At 47.7% G+C, this 25,714-nt stretch overlaps 1 protein-coding gene across 1 annotated transcript in view; it reads left to right on the top strand.

The window, feature by feature from the left end:
• LOC135810499 (uncharacterized) overlaps positions 1–25,714 on the top strand; it is a 52,476-nt gene that overhangs the window by 11,114 nt on the left and 15,648 nt on the right. The window contains exons 8-17 of the mRNA XM_065323990.1: positions 292–406; positions 858–962; positions 14,488–14,627; positions 15,599–15,749; positions 16,139–16,236; positions 16,688–16,975; positions 20,980–21,241; positions 22,530–22,580; positions 23,383–23,421; positions 25,120–25,185. Of these exons, the coding sequence (XP_065180062.1) occupies positions 292–406; positions 858–962; positions 14,488–14,627; positions 15,599–15,749; positions 16,139–16,236; positions 16,688–16,975; positions 20,980–21,241; positions 22,530–22,580; positions 23,383–23,421; positions 25,120–25,185 (1,315 nt within the window). The remainder of the gene's footprint in view (positions 1–291; positions 407–857; positions 963–14,487; positions 14,628–15,598; positions 15,750–16,138; positions 16,237–16,687; positions 16,976–20,979; positions 21,242–22,529; positions 22,581–23,382; positions 23,422–25,119; positions 25,186–25,714) is intronic.

Genomic DNA, 25,714 nt, shown 5'->3' on the forward strand with positions numbered 1-25,714 from the left:
TCAAATCACAGTGACACGCAGAAAGCTGCGATACATGCATGTACAGGCGATCCATGCTTTTTGTAGCTTGCGCCACAAATTAGATTTTGCATAGCAAAAACTGCTATGCAAAAACGTGACAGTAAATTCATCCCTGGAAAGGGACTGGTCCTCGATTACTTTCTTTGAGCTACAACTGGAGGCCAACTACAAGATCATTTGACTTCTGGTTTGGTTTCCAAGATGCCCCTGTTGGCCGTGTGCGGCTCCAAATTCCATCCTTTGTTTGCTTGCTCTTGTTGTTGCTATCAGTTTCAATGTGACGGCACACGACGGCGTCCATCCGAGTAGCGTTGGTTATGTGTGTGTAACGACATTGTACGTGGACGACAACATTCCCCGTCTTTCGTGCCAGTCACGAATGGCCGTAAGTGCAAGCAGTCCATGACAAGTGCATGATGATGCATCCAATGCTATACCATTCGGCATGTACGAATACGTTGCACTGAGTGATGCACATTGCCGGGTGTAGTTCCGTGCCATGTCGGGCTTCAGTACTCTAGTGATCAGATGCTGTGCTGTGCTATGCTGCTCTACAACACCAGCTCGCTTGTCATTAATAGGCTATTCAGACTACGGCCAACTGTGACCACGCTTCTACGACTCTGACATGTTTGATCAGGGATTGTGCATACAATTTTGAAACATGACTGCATCACCATGGAAATTCAAGTTCACACGTGATTTTGGCCGTAGTCTGAATTGCCTGTCATGATCTAGGTGCATTCCTGAAGTGGAAAGTCACGAAAACTCTGCCGATAGATTGATTGACATTAATTTTGTTAATGTTCTTCCCATGTCGGTCTGCTTCCTCCCAGCGTTTGATGGATGTCGACGCACTTCAGACAGAGTTTGCGCCGCTTATCGACTGTACGCTCACAGACGATGACGTCAGCGTTGGGCAGACTGTGTCAGGTTTGACTGTAAGCAATGTGGCTATTAGTGCCGAGTTGGGTAGCAATTTCTTCGGGTATCGGATTTGGGTAGTTTTCCACGGGTAGCACAGGTACCCGATCGGGTAATGTTTCCATGGTAACACCACAACGCACCCCTTCCCATACACACTGGGTAGATATGCGGAGTATTACATGAATTATTACATGAATTTTATTTACACCATTCAATACTATGATTATACATGACGGTGTAATCCAATAGGCAATACATTATGCGCCATTATTCCCAACCACGATATCAGACAAGCTCGAAGTTTGCCAACGAAAATCATTAAAAATGCTTTTTTGCTTGCCCCGTGATTTCTCCTCTGCACAACTCTATGTTCTCGCTCGTGTTTGCCCCCTTTCTATTCGACGCAGTCTCCACAGCAATATGCTAATTCAAAAGATAAAACTCGAGAAAGTACCAAGGCATCTCTTTCCCTATGACTGGTTTGTGCGGAGTCGTTCAACAAGGGCACAAGTCTCGCTACCAGTTTACAAAATCCCCTTTGTTTCATTCCTATTCTAACTGGCTCAAGCTATCAAGCCTCGCCCACCACTGCCACAGCATGTCTCAGTTTTGCCAAGTTGTCTGTACTGAGTTGCGTTTTCCTGCAGCACTCACGCGTGTTAAGCTAAACAATGTAATTTCCGGCTATCTCACTTAATTGGCTGAGCTTTGTTTTCCTCCCTGTTCCTTTCTTGGCTGAGCTTTGTTTTCCTCCCTGTTCCTTTCTTGGCTGAGCTTTGTTTCCTCCCTGTTCCTTTCTTTCCACTGTTTTCTTGTTTTCTTTTGTACTTTTACCATGGCTGGTTATCGCCCTCATCTCTGGGGTTGCTCCCCACATTAGCAATGCGTGCACATGCTACGAGATTGAGTTTAATAATAATAATAATAATAATAATTAAAAAGCTTACGTGGAGATAAAAATGTAATCAACGCAATAAATAGAGTAAGCTGCGCACTCAGTACAACACTCAGTCAGTTAGGGTCTAAATTATTACTTGCATTGTGCGTATATATATTGAGTTTAGAGCTAATGTTGATTTGCCAGTAATCCTCTGATGAGATGGCGACGAAAACGTTTAGGAACAAGCTTCTTCATTTACATGAAAACAAGTTTTGCTAATGGTGTTTGTACTGAGTGCGCAGCTTACTCTATTTATTGCGTTGAATGATAATAATAATAATAATAATAATAATAATGTTGAACGGCCTCTGCTGGGATGACGACTACACCATAGCTCAGTGGTTAGAGCATCGCTGGCTACAAGCGAGGGTCCCTGGTTCGAGTCCTGGTGGTGACAGTCAATTTTTTCTTCAGACTTTTCCCGTTTGTCTCTTTCCCTCAAACCAGTCAATCTTTTATGACTTGGGGCTCCCCGCGTACTAGTTTGTACGTGAAGTGTGTGGGTTACAGTGAGGGCTGCGTCCCACCCGCCTGTGTGGATTCACAGGAAGTGTGAGTTACGAAGTCTGAAGAAAATGTTGAACGGCCTCTGCTGGGATGACGACTACACCATAGCTCAGTGGTTAGAGCATCGCTGGCTACAAGCGAGGGTCCCTGGTTCGAGTCCTGGTGGTGACAGTCAATTTTTTCTTCAGACTTTTCCCGTTTGTCTCTTTCCCTCAAACCAGTCAAAATAATAATAATAATAATAATAATAATAATAATTCCGGCTGTGGGTACAAGGAATAATCAAGGGCAGGTTTCTGACTTGGGAACTACCAGAATAAGTTTAAAACACCGATGGAAATAAAATGGAAAGGAAAAGGTAATGACTAGTAAGGACGAGGAATGCTAGGGAGCAATGCTCAACCTATTCTTTACTCAAGGGATCGCCTGTTCTTATTCAAGAAGCAAAGCATATCGACATATTCCCGTGACAAGCTGGCTCGCTCCTTGTTGCCGATTATTCCCGCTGCAATGAATAGACGGTCGAATGGTGTGCTGGTGGCTGGAATACATAGCAGTATTTTCGCCACGGTGCTCAGGCGAGGAAAGCGCTTCTCATTGTGCTTCCACCATTAGAGCGGGTTTTCGGTTTCACTGGCTACCGGCTCTGCTTGGTAGCGAGTAATCTCGTCACTGTTGTTCCTCGCTGGCGTTGGTGATGTCCCTGATGTGTTTTCTGGTCCCACCAGGAAGGACATGGCACTGATGTCAGACTGTCCAGCCGTCCAGCTTTGAGCAGGACAGTTCTGCTTTGGACCAAAACATTTGTATACATTTACATGGGAGACAATTGCCTTTGTATACATTCTGTATAGGTGTCCTGCTTTAGAATGGTGGCAAGGTTGGACAGGCTGTGATGTTGTCCTTCTTGTTCCTAGCTTTTAAATCAGCTGTTGGTTCTGTGCCAGGCTCGGTAGTGTTGGGCTCTGCACAGCAATCGACCTTCGCTTTCAGGCACTACCATAGTCCATTGCGATGCTCTTCAGGCAGTTCAGGCAAGACGAGAAGCTGCTTGAAGCGTGGATCCAGTCCTGATGCTAGCCAAGCGACCTCGGTGTCGCTTCCATGGCCTGGGTCTGTTACAGACTGCTTCCTTAGGTCTGCAGCAATGCGCTCCTTCAGACGTCGAGCAAGAGCAGATTCCCGGGCAGATGTCTTGAGGTGTTGGCGCAGCAGAACGTTCACGATCGGACAGAGAAGGGTTGTGTTCCATGTTCAGCACTGTTGTGGCAACTTGCATTGGTTTCAGCGACTCAGTAACTATCTCCCTTGCCAAGTCCCATTGCGTACAGTAACTATCTCCCTTGCCAAGTCCCATTGCGTACAGTAACTATCTCCCTTGCCAGGTCCCATTGCGTACAGTAACTACAGTCAACTTCGCTAATAACGACTTCGGGTATAACGACAATTCGCGAATAACGACAGAAATTCCATGCCCAGAGCAAAGTCCCATCCCACTGTAATACATATAATGAGACTTCGGGTATAACGACACTTCGCGAATAAGGACACCTTTTTGACGCCCCGCCTAGTGTCGTTATAAGCGAAGTTGACTGTATCTCCCTTGCCAAGTCCCATTGCGTACAGTAACTATCTCCCTTGCCAGGTCCCATTGCGTACAGTAACTATCTCCCTTGCCAAGTCCCATTGCGTACAGTAACTATCTCCCTTGCCAAGTCCCATTGCGTACAGTAACTATCTCCCTTGCCAAGTCCCATTGCGTACAGTAACTATCTCCCTTGCCAAGTCCCATTGCGTACAGTAACTATCTCCCTTGCCAGGTCCCATTGCGTACAGTAACTATCTCCCTTGCCAAGTCCCATTGCGTACAGTAACTATCTCCCTTGCCAGGTCCCATTGCGTACAGTAACTATCTCCCTTGCCAAGTCCCATTGCGTACAGTAACTATCTCCCTTGCCAAGTCCCATTGCGTACAGTAACTATCTCCCTTGCCAGGTCCCATTGCGTACAGTAACTATCTCCCTTGCCAGGTCCCATTGCGTACAGTAACTATCTCCCTTGCCAAGTCCCATTGCGTACAGTAACTATCTCCCTTGCCAGGTCCCATTGCGTACAGTAACTATCTCCCTTGCCAGGTCCCATTGCGTACAGTAACTATCTCCCTTGCCAGGTCCCATTGCGTACAGTAACTATCTCCCTTGCCAGGTCCCATTGCGTACAGTAACTATCTCCCTTGCCAGGTCCCATTGCGTACAGTAACTATCTCCCTTGCCAAGTCCCATTGCGTACAGTAACTATCTCCCTTGCCAGGTCCCATTGCGTACAGTAACTATCTCCCTTGCCAGGTCCCATTGCGTACAGTAACTATCTCCCTTGCCAAGTCCCATTGCGTACAGTAACTATCTCCCTTGCCAGGTCCCATTGCGTACAGTAACTATCTCCCTTGCCAGGTCCCATTGCGTACAGTAACTATCTCCCTTGCCAGGTCCCATTGCGTACAGTAACTATCTCCCTTGCCAGGTCCCATTGCGTACAGTAACTATCTCCCTTGCCAGGTCCCATTGCGTACAGTAACTATCTCCCTTGCCAGGTCCCATTGCGTACAGTAACTATCTCCCTTGCCAAGTCCCATTGCGTACAGTAACTATCTCCCTTGCCAAGTCCCATTGCGTACAGTAACTATCTCCCTTGCCAAGTCCCATTGCGTACAGTAACTATCTCCCTTGCCAGGTCCCATTGCGTACAGTAACTATCTCCCTTGCCAAGTCCCATTGCGTACAGTAACTATCTCCCTTGCCAGGTCCCATTGCGTACAGTAACTATCTCCCTTGCCAAGTCCCATTGCGTACAGTAACTATCTCCCTTGCCAAGTCCCATTGCGTACAGTAACTATCTCCCTTGCCAGGTCCCATTGCGTACAGTAACTATCTCCCTTGCCAGGTCCCATTGCGTACAGTAACTATCTCCCTTGCCAAGTCCCATTGCGTACAGTAACTATCTCCCTTGCCAGGTCCCATTGCGTACAGTAACTATCTCCCTTGCCAGGTCCCATTGCGTACAGTAACTATCTCCCTTGCCAGGTCCCATTGCGTACAGTAACTATCTCCCTTGCCAGGTCCCATTGCGTACAGTAACTATCTCCCTTGCCAGGTCCCATTGCGTACAGTAACTATCTCCCTTGCCAAGTCCCATTGCGTACAGTAACTATCTCCCTTGCCAGGTCCCATTGCGTACAGTAACTATCTCCCTTGCCAGGTCCCATTGCGTACAGTAACTATCTCCCTTGCCAAGTCCCATTGCGTACAGTAACTATCTCCCTTGCCAGGTCCCATTGCGTACAGTAACTATCTCCCTTGCCAGGTCCCATTGCGTACAGTAACTATCTCCCTTGCCAGGTCCCATTGCGTACAGTAACTATCTCCCTTGCCAGGTCCCATTGCGTACAGTAACTATCTCCCTTGCCAGGTCCCATTGCGTACAGTAACTATCTCCCTTGCCAGGTCCCATTGCGTACAGTAACTATCTCCCTTGCCAGGTCCCATTGCGTACAGTAACTATCTCCCTTGCCAAGTCCCATTGCGTACAGTAACTATCTCCCTTGCCAGGTCCCATTGCGTACAGTAACTATCTCCCTTGCCAGGTCCCATTGCGTACAGTAACTATCTCCCTTGCCAGGTCCCATTGCGTACAGTAACTATCTCCCTTGCCAGGTCCCATTGCGTACAGTAACTATCTCCCTTGCCAGGTCCCATTGCGTACAGTAACTATCTCCCTTGCCAGGTCCCATTGCGTACAGTAACTATCTCCCTTGCCAGGTCCCATTGCGTACAGTAACTATCTCCCTTGCCAAGTCCCATTGCGTACAGTAACTATCTCCCTTGCCAGGTCCCATTGCGTACAGTAACTATCTCCCTTGCCAGGTCCCATTGCGTACAGTAACTATCTCCCTTGCCAGGTCCCATTGCGTACAGTAACTATCTCCCTTGCCAGGTCCCATTGCGTACAGTAACTATCTCCCTTGCCAGGTCCCATTGCGTACAGTAACTATCTCCCTTGCCAAGTCCCATTGCGTACAGTAACTATCTCCCTTGCCAGGTCCCATTGCGTACAGTAACTATCTCCCTTGCCAGGTCCCATTGCGTACAGTAACTATCTCCCTTGCCAGGTCCCATTGCGTACAGTAACTATCTCCCTTGCCAGGTCCCATTGCGTACAGTAACTATCTCCCTTGCCAGGTCCCATTGCGTACAGTAACTATCTCCCTTGCCAGGTCCCATTGCGTACAGTAACTATCTCCCTTGCCAAGTCCCATTGCGTACAGTAACTATCTCCCTTGCCAGGTCCCATTGCGTACAGTAACTATCTCCCTTGCCAGGTCCCATTGCGTACAGTAACTATCTCCCTTGCCAGGTCCCATTGCGTACAGTAACTATCTCCCTTGCCAGGTCCCATTGCGTACAGTAACTATCTCCCTTGCCAGGTCCCATTGCGTACAGTAACTATCTCCCTTGCCAGGTCCCATTGCGTACAGTAACTATCTCCCTTGCCAGGTCCCATTGCGTACAGTAACTATCTCCCTTGCCAAGTCCCATTGCGTACAGTAACTATCTCCCTTGCCAGGTCCCATTGCGTACAGTAACTATCTCCCTTGCCAGGTCCCATTGCGTACAGTAACTATCTCCCTTGCCAGGTCCCATTGCGTACAGTAACTATCTCCCTTGCCAGGTCCCATTGCGTACAGTAACTATCTCCCTTGCCAGGTCCCATTGCGTACAGTAACTATCTCCCTTGCCAGGTCCCATTGCGTACAGTAACTATCTCCCTTGCCAGGTCCCATTGCGTACAGTAACTATCTCCCTTGCCAGGTCCCATTGCGTACAGTAACTATCTCCCTTGCCAGGTCCCATTGCGTACAGTAACTATCTCCCTTGCCAGGTCCCATTGCGTACAGTAACTATCTCCCTTGCCAGGTCCCATTGTGTACAGTAACTATCTCCCTTGCCAGGTCCCATTGCGTACCAGACAGCTTCAGGTGAGATGCGTCTTTCTCGACTTCTGGAACGGTGGTCACGGCGTTGCCGAGCAAAACAAGCCGCTCCAGCATGAAATAGGTAGAATTCCACCTGGTTGTCACGTCTTGGATTAGGTTGAGAGGGTTCTTGCGACCTGACTGCTCCTGCACTTTATGCAACTTGGTGCACGCTTGCGCAGAGTGGTTGAATGTGTCCAACCATCTTCCTGGCGACACTGACAAGTGTGACTATAGCTGGCTCCTTCAGTCCTTCCTTGACGAACAGCTGAAGAGTGTGCTCCACGCATCCAACGTGCTTCCAACTCAGGTCTATCTCCAACATGTCACCAGCAGCCACCATGTTGGCAGCATTGTCACGCACGATTCCAGCTATCTTGTCTACGATATTCCATGATGTGCAGATCTCCTTCAGACGATCAGCGATGTTACTCCCAGTGTGTCGCTCTTCCATAGTGTCCGTTGCCGGGACAAGCGATGTCACCCGCCAATCTGAGTTGAGATGGTGGGGTATAGCACCAATGTATCCTTCTGTGGCGATGGACGTCCATAGGTCTGACACCGTCAGTCGTCAGTGCCACACCAACACCGCTATCGCTTCCCAAAAGGCTGAGGCCTTTCTGCTTCAAGTCGTCGTGCTTCGACTCTAGGCGAGCAGTGATCGACTTCCGCGACGGGATTGTAAATTCCTGCTCCGCATCGTCGACATCATCTTCGTGAGGACGCTTTATGGGCTGGTCAGAAATGGAATGCTTGGCGGACAAGTGGCGCTTCATCGCTGAAGTATTCCCGAACTTTTAGGAAAGCTTCTCGTCACAGTGAGAGCACTTACTGAAAGTGCAGGGGCGGATCCAGACCCCAAAGCTGAGAGGTGCGAGGATGAAACTTACATATTTTCTTTTGCAGTAGTAAACCAAAAACATAGTATGTTATGTGTGTTACTGTATAATATCATAATTACACATAGCACCAAGATGAGTAGTATGATTAGTTACACATTGAATGGCCAAATATAACGCACCAGATGCAGAACGCACCATCCACTTCCTTGGAGTACGCCAGCCACGGATAAGTTTCAATCCACGAGAGCTGAAAACGTCTTCCAGATGTCGATGGGCAGTCCATGCGGTTCGAAGGCTTCCAAACATTATCTAGGAGCGACTTGATGTCATCATTGCTGGCATTCTCCATCAATCCAGCAAATCGCCCAATGTCAAAAGGATGATGGCTCTCACAACGACGCTTAGCAGCAGGCTCCATGGTCTCACCAGCTGTGTCCGACATCTCCGCTCAGCATGCACGGAAACCAGGGAGTCGTAAAATACCGGTATTTTACGACTCCCTGACGGAAACGGAGTCGAAACAAGCAGTGAGAATTTGAAAGAAGCTAACACGACAACTGAAACATGCAACGTCAAAAGTAAAGAACTTCGAAGTGAGTTTGTTGCCGGTGAAAAAGTAACAGTTAGTTCCAAAAAAGTTCTATTCCAAATGTGCAGCCCTGGCGCGAGCACGTGTCCAGAACGATCACGTGCTTGCACACAAATCATCCGCGGATCCGCGCAGCGAGCCTGGACCTGGCCTGGCCTGACCTTTTTCTTTTCTTTTTTTTCGGAAAAATCCTGACGGGTTCATTTGCACCCTTCGCACCCCCTGGATCCGCCCCTGAAGTGGCATCGTCGACCTTGTCGAAGTGCTTCCAAACAAAACTCGACATGGCTGCACAGTGTACTAGGGGTGAAACGAGTATATCGAAAACTCGAGCACTCGCTCGAAAATTTGAAAAGAGCGAGTACTCGTTTCGCGAAAAATACTCGAAATGTACTAGGCACTACTGTAGGCATGCATGTACATCAAGTACTTTTGTTGCTCTGACCAGTACTTACAGCCCAGGAAAGTGCGCCTACTGTAGCCTAGCACCTCTAGATCTGAATCTTGTGAAAGTCCAGTGCTTTTTGATAGTAACAAGTTGTGAGAAGTGCTTGGCAAGACTTCATGTATTGGGTGCACTACGTTCGGTGTGGCGAGAATGTGTGCAGTGCATTGTTTATGTTGTCAGTAAAATACTCGTACTCGCTCGAATACTCGCTCGTTTTTTCAACGAGTACTCGAGTCCTCCATTTTGGCACTCGTTTCACCCCTACAGTGTACATACGAAGCACTTGACAACGACCTACTCGACTCGCTACATGACCTTCGTTTGCTGAAGTGACGCTCCTTTTATTTCTAGTGCTAGTGTTCGCAACGTTTCCTTCATACATATGCATGCATACCGTACACACGCTGGAACAAACGTTCATGAGCTGTCATGAGACTCACCACATGCACAGCCTTCACTTCTTTTTTTCGTGGAACGCGACTGGGACGTGTGCATACAGTGCGTACAGTGCGTACAGTGCATACAGGGTAGTTTTATTAAACTCTCAAAATAGAAATGAAAAACGTAAAATGTTTGGCACCTATGAAGTCAGGGGATGGCCCACGCCTGGTAAAAAAACAATGAGGAGTTAAATACAAAGAAAACGAACTGAAAATACAAAAGTAAATGAAACACCATTACCAAAGAAACTGTACTGTATCATGTACACCGTTTATGGCACCAGGGCACATTCAGCAGCCGCCAGCACAGCCGAACCAGACAGATGTCGAGGCGGGTTCCGACGGTGACCACGTAGACTGGCAACCATTGCCCGAACAAGGCAAAAGGAGATCTTCGCCCGTACAAAAGCCATCATAACCGGGAAAGGCTCACGGCGCTTTTCACACAGCTTGCTGGCAATCCTGGCGAAGAGGGCCGAAGCAGCTTTCCCCTGGCCGCCAGTGGTTGCAAAAACCACGGGAACAAACGAGGAATGCTCCACCTCCAGGACTCGCCGTTCATACTTACGCCTCTTCTCCTGCTCGTGCTTTCTGTAGACAGACGGGAGAGTAAGGTTTCGGTTGGAGAGGACAAAAAGGGTTAAACACCCGAACATCAAACATTGTCCTCTAACCTACTCCCATACACTCCACGTGCTGCCACATCAAGACGAGCATGAGCCTCCGTGTTGGCCGACCGGAGAGGGAATGTTTCACCAGAGAGGGGTTCCAACTCTGGCTCCACGCTGACGTCATGCGCAACCTCACGCAACAGATTAGCGATTAGATCCCGGAGCTCGTTGTGGCGCATCCCAGTGAATCCTCCGATGGCACATGATAGGGCATGGGTGGTGTCGAAGGGCTTTCCACAGGTGCAGTGAGACGGCAACCGGGGAGGGGTCTAGCCGTAGCGCAGACATAGGGCATCCCGGAAGCCAGCCTTGTGGATGGTAAACTGGAACCGGCGAGATAGCCGACTAGTGAGCCAACAGTGCATACAGTGCATACAGTGCATGCAGTGCGTACAGTGCGTACAGTGCGTACAGTGCATACAGTGCATACAGTGCGTACAGTGCATACAGTGCGTACAGTGCGTACAGTGCATACAGTGCACACAGTGCATACAGTGCATACAGTTTTTTGTTTTTTTTTTCACACGGAAAACTGAGCCTCTTGTACGGGCAAAATAACACATTTTGTGAAGAATCAACACATATATAAAAACGAATCATCATATACAGTATTTACAGAGTCTGTCACTCAGTAGGATCACTGCACTGTGCAGGTTCACTGGATGCGTGCCTCCGCCGCCACTAGCACAGCAGGGGACTCAGGCATGGCAGGAGCAAACATGCTCCTTGAGCCACGCAGGCACATAGCACCACAACGCACCAGGGCAAACCCAAGGCGGCAGCGCAGCAAGGAGATAACCTGCCCGTATGGCTCCTTACTCTTCTCAGCCAGGAGAGAGGCGATCCGCGTGAAAAGAGCATTGGCATGCTTGCCATAGCCACCAGAGGCAGAGAGCACAACGGGCACGAAGGAGGCATGCTCAACTTCACGTACTCGCTCCTCGTACTTCCGGCGCTTTTCCTGTTCATGGCGTCTGTAGCTAGCAGCGAGGGAGGTGGCACGATTCGAAGACGCAAAAGGGTTGAACACCCGTACATCAATAAAGATGCGCTCGAATCGGCCACCCCACACACCACTAGCCGCAACGTCCAGCCGAGCTTGCTCCTCCGTGACAGCTGTGCGATGGCGGAAGGCCTCTCCGGTGACGGGCTGGAGGTGGGGTTCCACTGTCACGTTGTGAGCGACCTGCCTCAGAGCTCTGGTGGTGATGTCCCTCACCTCGTTGTGTCGCAGCGTCGGGAAGCCACCAAACGGGCACGACAGGGCGTGACTCACATTCAGCGGCTTACTGCACACGCAGAGGCTTGGGAGCCGAGGAGGTGTCCAGCCGTACCGGAGGCACAGGCCATCCCGGAAATCTCCCTTGCTGAGTGTGAAACCATGGCGGCTGAGGGGGCGGCAGGTCAGCCAGCTGGATGCACCCTTTTCTGAGGCCAGGTCGAGAACAGGGGCCAGCTCCCGGTGATCCGAGCGAAGAGCGTCAGCCATAGACTTGAACGCGCTCCGCTTCTCGGCCCGAACCGTCGCCTTGACCGTCCGGAGCTGAGTCAGAGAGTCGCCAAGAGACGACTCCCGCTCCAGCAGGCGAGACACGAGGCTAGCCGTGATCCTTCGGGATGAGGTGTACTGTTCAGCCACTGAACAAGGGTCTGCCATACCCAGTCCCCCAAGCCGGCAAGGCAGAGAGAGTAGGGAGCGAACAGTTGTCCCAGGTGGAGCCTGACCCGTGATGGCCGGGATGAGCCGACCGCTGATTGCGTGTTCCAGCGGTTCAAGCAAGGATGGCGGGATGGAGGAGGTCCGGCAGAGGAAGGACCACTTGTTTTGCAGGCCCTGTGTGAAGGCGGAGTAGGCGGCCTGTGGCTGCGATGCAGCGATGGTCGTGAGCTGCGCAACTTCCTCACACCAGGTGGCGACCTTGGACTGGACAAATTGTTCTATAAACTCATCCGTGCCCAAAGGTGCACCAAGGTGGCGGCAACTATCACACGTGACCTGCACACCGGTCCCCTCGAACATCTCGATAGCAGCTGCGTACCTGGAGGGCTTGACCAGGAGGAGTGACTTCTGGGCATTGCAGTGGTAGCCATACCCAGGACCCTGGCTGACGAGATTGTCCCACCATTGGCGAACAGGCGTTAGCTTGCCACCGGCTGCAGCATCGTCCGCATACCAGCCCTGTTTCGCACCAGGCACTGCAACTTTCTTGATGAGCGGGAGGACTCCAAGCGCATATACGGGCATGGCCAGAGGGTCACCCTGTGTGGTACCCTCGCACGATAGCAAGCACTCTCCATCAACGAATAGGCGGGATGGTTGGCGGTAGGTGTTGATTACAGCTGGCGCTATAGAGGGACAAAGGTGACGGATGTTCCGTAGGCAGGCTTCACGGTTAAGCCGGTTGAAGGCGTTCGAAGCGTCGGCGAGCAATATGGCATCCGCATCCTCCTCACGGTAGACATCTTGCATCGCATGGATGGCAGCTTCAATGCCGCACTCCTGACCGGCACACAGTTGAAGGGTGCCCGCTGCATCTTGGATATCTCTCCCGGTGACAGTGAGGATGGCTTTGCCGACAATGCGCCTGGCCACTTCGCCGATACCAATGGGTCGAACACCCGGCGATTTGTCAAGGGCTATTAATCTGCATGCGACGAGCGCCTCCAGTGTCGCTGCGTACAGTGCATACAGTGCGTACAGTGCATACAGTGCATACAGTGCGTACAGTGCGTACAGTGCATGCAGTGCGTACAGTGCATACAGTGCATACAGTGCATACAGTGCATACAGTTCGTACAGTGCATACAGTGCATACAGTGCATACAGTGCGTACAGTGCAGTATGATAGATCATGTGCATGCAGCACAGTCACAGTCACAGTGCAGTGAGTACAGTGCAGTGGGTACAGTGCATCACGACAGATCATGTACACTTGCACTGTACATGATGTCATCTGCGACTTAACAACTTCGGGGTTTCGCGTACTATCCTCTACCCGTCTACCCGAGGTCCTCACGGGTAGCACGGGTACCCGACTAACCGTGCACACCACTAGTCGCTATACACGCGTACACGTGGAAGGAGACGATGTTCCGGTGCCCCATTGCAACAGGCTGACGTACACATTCTGAGAGAGTTCTAATCCTGATTCCTATTTGCATGTAGCTAGTACATACATGTAAGCTTAATGTCTATGGTGCCTCCTTCGCACCATCGCCGGTAGCTCGGCTTATTTAAAGCTCGCAGCTGTACTGATGAGGCCTACATGGCTGAAACAGCTTGCTGTCTACAGCATTGGGTACATGTAGGCATAGATATGAACATCATATTTCCCTGCCTAAGTATGCAGGGGCGTCGGAAGGTATTCAACATTCGTGCGGCCATGTATGGATGGACGGAGGGTCCGGGATCCTCCCCTGGGAGTTTTTTAGAGAAATTGGGCCCAAAAAGCCCATTGCTTCAAAAAATCCCAAGATGAAATTATTGGTGCGGCTTTGGCCTCACCAGCCGCACCGGTTCCGACGCCCCCTGGTATGTCCAATAGGGAAGTTAGGCGCTCCCCACACTGGACCTTGTGCTTTTCTTGCTGGCTTGACTTGACACTTGACTGACAAGTTCCAGTATGGAGAGCAACCAACTTCCTTAGAAAGTTATCGCCAAAATCCCTACCACTATTACTACGTGTGTCGAAGTATGCAGTACACCTAGTTCAACACGAATGCGACTGGAGATTTTCTTCTTCTTAGTGTTGACACACATATGTTGTGCTCAATACAAGTATGGTTATATAGGATGGTACTTGCTACGTTGAGCAGCTATGTGTTGTCCTGTGTACAGACAGTTGCGCTTGGTGAAATCCAATGCAAAGTACATAGTTGGTGCCTTCAACTTGCAATGCCCTTGACACCCTGAAAGTGGTACGAATGCGGCAGGGCGCATGTACAAAATTAATGCAGTGATGTAATTGGAACTGGTCCAACAGGCCAAGGCGCCAGTTTTGGCGTTTTTGGCTCAGATTTCATAGAGCGCAACTGTACTACTGTGAACTGTGCGCATTGTCCTGTGTGCTTAGATTGTTGCCGATCCTGACATGGTGGTCGAAGTTCAGGATGGCATCCCCGATGGTCTTGTGGGTGACTTGTCGTCACCTCACAGGCATATTACTGGCGAAGCAAGTGTAGAGGTGTATGAAACTGTACTCAACTCATTGATGTAAGTTTGAGATTGATAGTATTCATTTTGTTACTGTGGCTCGCATGTTGTAGATGGTCAGGATTGGTACAGGAGGAACAGGCACTTTAGTACTAAGCAGCGCATTACTTTTCATGCTAGCGTCGTGCAGCCGCCAACGCTGTTGTTCTAATGAGGCTGGGTTTCACTTGCCCCTCTACGCTGTGGCAGAGGTTGTTTTAGTCAACTCGTCAATCACACCAGCCAACACGGTTCAATCAAGTAAAGGGATAGTCAATACATGCAATAAGAATAAATACAAGGAATTGGTTATGGATAATAATAATCAGGACCATATGGATCTGGCCGCCATTCTCGGGCTCTCTCTCTCTCTCTCTCGATCTCCTCGACCTTGCGCAAGCATGCGCAAATATGTCCAATGTAGCTAAAACAAGTATCACATGGGACCTACGTCACGGGTCCAACACATGGCACTACTCCGGGCATGCCGCCGAGTATGGGGAGAATGTGTACAGCAAGAACAGAGTACATGTCCTATGCTTCTAGTTTACTGAAAGCTTATCATCGACTGAGACCAAACATACATTACATCATGAATCATACACATTATTATATTATACAGTTCAGTGGGACTACCACAGAGGTATTATATGCATTTCTGCAAATGTACAACATAAATGAGTGCCACGGCAGATGCACCATGCAGCCAGGTGGAATCATGATTGCTACCGCATGAAACTCCGAGTAAATAACGCTTTGTTTTCTCCTTCTATTTATCTGTATAAGGCTCTGCACCTACGAGTCTACTCGTAGGTGCACCAAGCACTCTCTCGAGCTGCCGCAACTTGTTCTTAGTCAGGTGGCATCGACATCTTTTCTGTTCTTGCAGTACCACTGGGAAAATTAAAATTTTTAGTTGGTCTGTACTGTCGTGAAAACGTGACATGATAATCATGCCAGGTATGTGTTGTTGGCTCCTCTTTTTGTAATAGGGTAGCCATCCGCATGACAGCGGAGAATGAATTTCCCAGTGGTGATCCACTGCAACGCAGCGTCTCCTGCACACTGCACAATGTACACCTTAATTTATCTTTACAAGGCAATGCTGAGGTGATGCTGATCCCGGTCCCCGAGGAGCCACCGGTAAGGGATTCAGAAATATGAACAGTATTCTAGTTCACACAGCACAGAAGCCATATAGATTCAACTAGGCCTTTTCATAGCACGGAAAGGCCTACAGTAGTCTATACTATATCACGGCTCCTATGCTGCGTGTGTTGGTTTGTTTCTCTCCAACAAAAATCAACATTTTGTTCTCTAGTTGTTCTAACTACACTAGAAAAGATATATTTACACAAGGGAACCACATGTAAATGCTACTGAAATAGCAATGCACAGCTTTTGTGCTGCTGTAAGCAAGGCGTTTAAAATATAATTTGCATTCCCATGCTTGCGGAACATGGCACACCTGTTTCTGATACCTTGTCCAATTTATGAGGATGTGTGTCTGGTTGAACTCTGCTTCTCTCCAGATCATAACTCTCAATTCTTCAAGACATTACGCATTCACAGAGAATGGAGCACCGGTAGTATCCACGCCGACCATCGTCAGCCTGCATACCGTAGAAACGTAAGACCAACAACACCGTGTGAAACACTTTGTCTGCGCACTCAAACCTCTCTTTAGCTAGCTAGAGAGGGGGGGGGGGGGGGGGGAGCATCCCTTCATGCACCGAAAGCCAATCTGTAGATAAGATCTGAATGGATATGTAACAATATTGGTCTGGTGCTTCAGAGGCGGTGTTCAGGATTGGTGTTTGGTGGTGTTGATATGATGTTTTTTCTCAAGTGTTTAGTGCCTTTACCAGCATTTAATTGAACACAGCTCTGATTTCGGGGGGATTAAAGGATCAAAGTGAATACAACGTTCCAAGAAGTTGATGTATTGCTTTCAATAGACACGCGTGTACTTATGTCTGCAATTTTACTTTTAAGTAACACATTTGTTTTCAGCGTAATAATTTTCTTTTCATTATTAACAGGAGCAAGGTTTCATTGCTTATTTTGTGCTTGTATGCCAGTTTCTATGATATTTCGCAAGTACAATACAGCCTCATTGGCAATAACAATGATGCACATTTGGAGGGACTTATGAGTCAAACAGGCACAACCAGCGGACAAGTGACGTCCATTCATCCAACAGCATTTGTCATTCGCTGGACACCACCTCTTCGCATCACGGATTCTGAGCTCGTTAACTCATCTGTGATCATGTATCAACATACGGCTGATGAATTCAACTGCAGCAGCTCAAGAGGTCTTCTTGTTGAAGTCACTCCCTTTTCTATCAACACCAATCAAGCAGCACCGTAAGCAACATAATGTGCTCTATTTACCACCATCAGGTTGCCTACTCTCTTCCTCCATACTGCAAACAAGTAGTGTATTAAATGTAAATGTTGTCCTGCTAGCATGAACCCGAATACTGCAGTTGCGCTGGGTGAAATCCGACCCAGAGTACACATTTGCCTGCGCTGCTAGCTTCATTGAGTGAAAAGCATCCGCCCGAGTTCTTGCAGGTCGATACATGATGAAAGAGGCTGAACTGTTTGCAGGTTGTAGAGCAAGACCAGAAGATGAGCACGGTGAGCGGCTGAGCTGAAATTCGCCGGTGGCAGCAATGCGCTACACATAGGAACATTGTCCTTGAATAGGAAAGACACTTTTGATATTAATAAATCTATGAATAGGATGAAGGCCGCAGACATCACGCAACTACTGAAATTCGCTGGTGGCAGCGTACTGTGTCATGTACTGTGTCGTGCGCGTTATGTCCAACAGTTGAAAGTCCTTGAGGCAGTTTGTATATGTTGGACTCAGTAGAGCGTCCAGCCCCTATATGATGTCCAACCCCTATATAGAGTCCATTGGTCCAAAATCCACTGTACAGAGTCCAAACTTAGAATCAACTGTGAGCTCAAAGTTTCGATGGACATCACTCCCTGTATAGAGTCCAGCCAATTGGCTTCACCCCTATATAGAGTCCATTGGTCCAAAATCAACTGTACGGAGTCCAAACTTTGAAATCAACTATAAAGAGTCTTTATGTGGACAACACCCCCTGTATAAAGTCCAGCCAATTAGGCATCCCCCTATCGAGTTCGAAAATAGACATAGGATCTGCTGTAAGCAGTGAATATTAACCAGAAAACGGCCTCTCCCTTTAATCCTTTACATCATTCACTTCTCAAGATAAAAAAATATGTATTGAGGCGCCACTGCAGCCACTTCATTACATGAAAAACCCTACAAACACCATCCTCAAATCAAGTGGTCTCTTCGCAGACGCTGCAAATTACAATATCTCAATCATGTACTGATGTAGTGTTGCCAAATTATTGTGCACGCACACACACATGCACACACCCACACAATGCCAAGAAAATACCTAGAAAAAAAACCAAGAATCGAAAGAGAACAATGGAGAGCCCAGGATTAATTATTTGTTTTCAAATTATTGTGCGCGCGCGCGCACACACACACACACACACACACACACACACACACACAAACTTATACAAGGCCAAGAAAACACCAAGAAAAGAGTAGAGACACAATACACACGCAACTCCAACAGCCATGCAAACGTCCACCCATTTACATGAAAGTCAAGAGGGATAACAAATAATTATACGAAACGAATGCGTACGGGGACGGGTACACGCACGTTTACATACACGTAGTAGTGTAAGAGAGTAACATAGTGCAGTGGTCAGCATAATACTAGCACATGCTGAGAGTGCAATAGCAAGCTTCACCATTGCTCATGGCCATGCAAATGTTCAGCAGCACTCAGTTCCGCAAGCTTCTGAAGATCAGCACACCTGCAACAAATAAATAGCACAAGGATACGCTTATTACCGTAATGATGCATGGGAGCACACAACTACCTAGTTCTCAACGAATGTGATGCTCAATGAAAATCAATCCACTCAAAGACCTGTGAACAGGTGATGGTGGGGACAATAATCTATTAGTAATACGAGGAATAAGATCGTTTGTGCACACTCAAGACGCACAGACACACCAACATACATGTAGTGTACACAGTGTTTCACTTCACTGCAACTAAATTGAAATGAGATGATTTTGAACAATCTGTACAGCGTTGCTGTCAGTCAGTCTTCCCCAAGATGGAAATGCAATGATTTGTTGTCACGAGGCAGTTTCACTGACACAATGTCATGTTCGTGACATCAAAACGGTTACTTCAGGGAATACGAGTATTAGCTTGAGAAGCTTTTTCTTGTCATTGGCATACAAGCAATCCTCCTAGTCCTACTACTACTAGTACACTGGCACTGCGTTTGTGGATCCCATTGTATTTGACATCATACTACAGGAAGAGTGTCGTGGAGTTCACATAATTATCACAGGGATAAAAATACATTTCTCATGAAATAAAATAATAATTGATGATAGCTAGACGATCATATACGATTGATGCAAAGTCCTTGCAGTCCTTGAGGACGAAGTGGTTGATTACTTTTAGGGCATTCATTCAAGCAACATCAAACAAACGCGATACGCTCCTTGAAAATGGAAAAAAAATTCAAGCATAACGACAGAACAGCAGACCAATCGAAACGAGTAAAAGCTTCCTTACCTCAGTCATCGTCCTGCCATGTAGTTGGACAGCCTTTTGACACGGTGGTACAGGCAGCTCTTGTCCAGTCAAACAGGGGTATCCTTGTGGCGTCGAACGAAAGAGAGTGTCAGTGTATCTGACTCGTCAGATTGCAGCTGTGCTGATCTTTTCTCTTTCTCCGCTTTCTGCTTTCATCCCTCGCTCTGATGAAACCGTTCAAACGTCTTACTGGCAGCAATGGCCAGCCAAACAGGGGATCCTTGTGGCGTCGAACGAAAGAGAGCGTCAGTGTACCTGACTCGTCAGATTTGAACTGTGCTGAACTTTTCTCGTTCTGCAATTTCTGCTTTCATCCCGCGCACTGATGAAACGTCTTCAGAGAACCACAAGACGCTTTCCAGATTTGATTTTGAACGTCTCCTTATCCTCCTTGGTTAGCTCGAGACCGATTACTGTCAGCAACTGCACAGCAGAATTGGCAGCCATGGCTGAAGTGAAGAAAGGAATGCGCTGCCACGAGGCAAGCAAAACTGAAAATATGTTCTCTTTCGGGCACAACACACAGGACGGCGTGACTGGATAAACTGGACTCCTGATGGACCGTGAATAGGGGACTTGTAGAAAAAGTGTACTCCTTATAGGGGATTGCGCGGCAGGATGAAGCTGATCAAAACTGAGTGGACTCCTGGACTCTGTATAGTGGATTTTGGACCAATGGACTCTATATAGGGTACTGGACATCATATAGTGCATGGACTCTATACTGAGTCCTACATATACGTATTCATAAGCCTGTTTTGTGTAAGCAGAAGGAGCACGTTGTTGCACTGAAGTTGTATTCGTAGGTTGACACTTCGTTTAGTGCCTTCTCGCCTTTGGTTACGTAATCTTGTTACCTTTTTGCGTTTCCTCTAGTGGTTTTATTGCACGTGTATCTTCTTGTTATTTCTAACACCTTTCTATTTACAGTACTTAACTTCAGTTTCTTTGGTTGTATCCTTTGTTCCGTATTTTTCCCACTGATGATAGGAACAAGAAAATCGATTATGGGTTTTCAATAATATTTTTGTTATAAAATACACAGTAAATACATGTCAAACAAGTAACGTAGTTGCGTGATGTTTGCGGCCTTCATCCTATTCATAGCTATATTAAAATTATTATCTCCACGTAGATTATTTACACTTTTGATAATTATATAATTATTGCGAGAGTGGGCTTGTCACCTTTGCCGGGTGGAAGGTATTGTACATGTATTTACCGTAATATATGCACCCCTTTCTGAGCAAAGTGTGGACACCCCTTTCTGAGCAAAGTGTGGACACCCCTTTCTGAGCAAAGTGTAGACACCCCTTTCTGAGCAAAGTGTGGACACCCCTTTCTGAGCAAAGTGTGGAAACCCCTTTCTGAGCAAAGTGTGGACACCCCTTTCTGAGTAAAGTGTGGACACCCCTTTCTGAGCAAAGTGTGGACACCCCTGGTACATTTGATAGCATACAAATCATATCTACGGTATCCAGAGCACACCCGGTGTGTTATAAATCTGCACTATAGTATATGCATATAGTGCATCCAAGGAAAGCACTGTACTTTAGCAAATACAGTAGAAATTGCAGCTGTTTTTGGTTTGCGAGACTGTACATTCGGTTCTGCACATGTACATGCCAAACGGCACACATGAAATGCGTTGGTTGAACTGTCGAAGTACTCTTGTGTTCTCTGCAGGGATGTGAAGTCTTCTGCAACAATAACAAATTTAATTTCACTGGAGCGGAGAAATGATCATGAACCCCAGCTGACTGTAGTATCACCTCCGCTGCCTATACAGGAGAACAGTGCTGGAAGAGTGTTTGGCGGTGTCGGAATCTTAGACGGCGACAATGTAGAGCCCTGTGCACCGCAGTGTTTCATTGCTCTCACCTTCAGGGTGCAGCATCCGGAACGTGCTCTTGGCAATGCGAAGACCGAGTTCTACTTTTTGGATAATGTAAGCTAATCAGGTGTCTGTGGTTTTTTCATTATTTTTTTTCGTTGCTGTTTCTCTGCCAGGACTTACAAGAGAGCAATTCATCTACTGTTTTATCACTTATAAGATGAATATGATATGAGCCTCAGGTAAATCTCCTGGGCTTGAATAATTCCAGTGGTGAGGCGAGTGACTCATCACGATTCCATCTTCAGACGTCCCTATCTACACAGACTTGACCGGGTTCCAATAATCCGAAAGCGATATCCCCATACGGGAACAGCAGGAGGAAAATGGTCTGCCTTCTTCTTCTGTTGTTACAGTGGAAACGTAGGATGGTGGGGTCTTTCATTTATTTATTCAACATCTTATGGCTTCCTTTACTAAGTATATTATCGTAATAATTAACTCGGATGGAGAGCCAAGGATTATTTATAACAAATTATAAAAATGTTATCGCATGAGCTGATTGTTTAGTAACTGGTGGTGTTAGTAGACATTATAGTGTAGCTTGTAGTTTCTTGGTCCTTTTTACATCGTAATAGCTTTCTCTTTCCTACCTCAGATGAACAGTAATTTACCCCTGGGATTCTTTTGTACAAGGAGCTACCGTCCCATGACATATCCAAAAGTAGACATTACTAATATTTGACTATGTAACTTTATCTGCTTGTCCATCCGCCCGTCCATCTCTCCACCCGCTTGTCCGTCCACCGACTGCCCACCCGTCTGGCTGTCTGTACATTGGTCTGTCCACCTGTCTGTCCATACGCCTGTCCCTCCTTCCACCAGTCCACCAGTCTGTCCGTTAGTCAGTCTGCCTACCCGCCCATCAGTCTGCCTCCATCTCCTGCACTGCTCTCCTTCCATTAGCTTGATCTCCTGCACTGCTCTCCTTCCATTAGCTTGATCTCCTGCACTGCTCTCCTTCCATTAGCTTGCCCTGTCTGCCCCAACGGGTCTCTCTTCTCTCTCCTTATTTTTCAAGACTTCCGCTGTGTGTGTGTGTATGTGTGTGCGTGTGCATGTGTGTGTGTGTGTGCGTGCGTGCGTGCGTGTGTGCACGCATTTGTGTACATGTATGTGCGTGTGTATTTCTGGGCCTATGCATATGTGTTTGTGTGTATGTGCATGCATTCATGCATTTCTGTTTGTGTTTGTGTTTGTGTTTGTGTGTGTTTGTGTTTGTGTGTGTGTGTGTGTGTGTGTGTGTGTGTGTGTGTGTGTGTGTGTGTGTGTGTGTGTGTGTGTGTGCGTGTGCGTGTGACCTATGCGCATGTTGGTCTATACTATTTGGCTATATTCCTAGGTTACAACACCTGCATTTATTGATGTACAGCAGCTGGATGGGACTGTCACAGTGAGTTACAGTCGTGTTACTGACATGTTTTTGCTCTATCTCCAGGCACAGGTTTGGTTGGTTTAAGCCAGTGAGGTACACAGCCATCACCACCGAGGCCACCGGTGCTCCCGCCCCCGCCACCACCACTACTTTTCAGGAGTGTTGAGGATAGCACTCCTTTTAAGACAACTCCTTTACGACCGGATTTGGAATCTTCACAAGTGCATATTGTAACACAGTGGACACCAGTTCTTGCATCACCAGTTCCCGTTGCATCTCCATACTGCATGCAGTTGCCGTTGTACATCCTGTTTGACTGGCCACAGCCATAAAGAATTTGATTACCATTGCATCGGCCACTTCCAGTTGATGTTTACTACCAGGCAGCATCCGGCACATACACAGTCATTGTGACATGCTATGATGCCCTTTCTCTGCCTGCTGAGGGCAATGTGCATATTGTTGATACTGAGGCAAAGTAAATGCATTCATTCCGACACTCAACAGGTAACTCAAAGCACATCTCCAGTCACCACTGCACCTGTCACACGGGTGTGTTATCTGTGACAGTGGTAAAGGGCCAGAACGAAGACTAGAGTTCAAGGGGCCTGATGCTAAAGTGGGTGGGTAGGCAAACTGCAGAAGTGCATTGTGCTTTCAGCTAATTAATTATAGCTAGACCTATCATGTACCATGCTCATCCCAGACGTCAGCAAAATATGAACACATTTATAAATATGAGATATGGTATCCTTTCACTGACACTGTGCAGGAATCAAACCACCTTTTTCCATTGTGTGCTGTGTGTCTTCTCTCTTAGGTCAACTTCACATCACCCCTCAACATCAGTCAAACAGAGGTACAAGCGCATACTCACACACGCACTCCGATATATGGATGCGCATACTCGTACATGAGCTCAGATGCACACATTCGATGACGTTCTCACAGACTTTCTGTATTTGATTTGGTGCAACTGTTGGGTCGAGAGTTGACACTAGCGCCTCGTTCGGTAAAGTGCTCCAATTTTAGTTGTCTTTGCTGCTTAACTTTGTCCGTGCTGGTCACGACAAACATGTGCAGTGAGGACGACTGCTGCGCTTATCAATGCACTAAGACATGTACTTTACTTCAAGAAGGATACCTTTTTTTAGCCACGTGCCCGGCCTCTTGTTTTTTTCCAGTTCTGGACCGTTAGCAGTAACTTAGTGTCGCGTCCCTGGCTCAGAGTGACCGGACCCCGAAATCACTACGAGCGGCGACTGAATATAGACGTGTGGCCTCACGACAAGCCCAACACAACCCAGGGGCCAACCAATATAGCTGGCTTGGTCCAAGTTCAACCCCACACGATCAACAGACAGAGACTGTTAGTTTTACGTTGTGAGTAGTATCAAATCCGAGCTCAAAGTAAACGAAGACAGAGAGCTGAGACCGAGTCTCGACTGCTAGACTAGACTAGACTAGACTAGACTAGAACTGAAGTAAAAGAGAGAATGAGAGCTTCTTTTATAGGGTGCTTCAGAGATATAATGGCGTGATCATGGCGAGGTAATTCCAGGAAATAGCAGAACAAGTCAAACCAGAATGTGCGCAGCCAGTCAGCAGAAATGCAGAATATACGTACGGTGATCATTCGAGAAGAAAGAGAAAGAAAGACATCGGGAGGAGAAAGACCAAATTGGGACGTGGGGAGCCCGCTCACCCACGTCAGAGTACAATGTGAGTATATGAGGGTCACGTTGGGGAGCCCGCTCACCCAACGTGCCATAGTTCAGCGGCTTCTTATGGTAAGTTCTGCTGCATTCTTGGTCTTGCTTGCGTGATACTCTGACCTCTTGCGCGGTGACGGTTTTGGTTCTTGCACACGTCTCCTGCCTTGCAATTAGCTCTTGATATACAATGTCATATTAGTCTTGGCTCTTTGCACGAAGCGCCGAGGCATCGTGGAAACCTGTAGAACGTCGTAGTGACGTGGTTTTGCACAAAGCCTGGAGTCGCATTTCCAGGAAGTGAAGCACTTCCAGGAAACGTACAACGCGAGAACCTACCTGACCAGGTTCCGGCCTTGGATCACATGATGTGTCATGCCAAGAAGGCATGTCACCTACGTGGGAAAGCGCGTGTCGCTCAACCTACATGCTAAGCACGTGGGACAAGACACTGGCCAAACCACGTTGTACTAAAAGGGCGTGACAGCTCAGCACAGAGCTGCTCACTATGTAGATCCTGCTGTCACAGGACTATCAGGCAGCAGTTGTCTTATTCTGGGACGTGACATTAGCACTAACATTATAATTATCTGTGAATCTGGAATCCTCTATAGCTGAAAACTATCATGTGTCGGTTGGAGGCAGATTGTGTAATAAAGCAGAGCAAACACTTGAAATTTCCTTTTACACTGCTGGAAAGTGTGATGCAAGCACACTGCCAGAGTCTTCGGCCATTAAAACTGTAATACTGACTGTCTTTACTGGCTGCCTGCATGTGAAGCGATGCCTTGGTGCCCCTCTCTCTATACTCACCACTATGCCTGTTCCACACTACTGCTGTGTAGGATCTGCTTGGAAGACTGGTGCTGGAGACGCAGGATGACAATCCCACAGAGCCCATCACACTGCAAGTAAGCTGTAAAGTGCAGTTGAATTAACGGTGTATACACGTGTGCATATCCGTGTACAAACAAATTCGTAAGAACACATGTCCATAATTTTTTGGAGTTGTAGGCGAGCTGCTGAACGACAAGTTGTATTTCAACTACTAGTGCTGGCAACTGCTGTCTGATAATAGGCCCGGAGAGTAGGTGCATGCATTGTATACTGGTGAGTTCGAAGTTGGGAGGGGGGGGGGGGGGATATGCATTGCATTCGCTCCTTTGTTATCATTAAGTGTTACCTCTGCAGGGGCAGGGAACAGCCCGACGGATTCCTGGTAAACCTGGGAGTCAAACAATTTGGCAAATTTCATTACTCAATAGTAGTCACCTTCAGTAAGCAGATACCTGCAGACATGTAGTATGTAGAGTGGTGGCTATGAACCACATCCACTATGGTGCTCCCCGGGCTAGACCCATGCTCTGAATATTCCTAGCCAAACAGTATCACCCATCTTGGTGTAGTCTTGGTGTACTTGTGATTAATCAAAACTCCTTC

Source organism: Sycon ciliatum, chromosome 2 (genome assembly GCF_964019385.1).
Source record: "Sycon ciliatum chromosome 2, ocSycCili1.1, whole genome shotgun sequence".
NCBI classification, from domain to species: domain Eukaryota; kingdom Metazoa; phylum Porifera; class Calcarea; order Leucosolenida; family Sycettidae; genus Sycon; species Sycon ciliatum.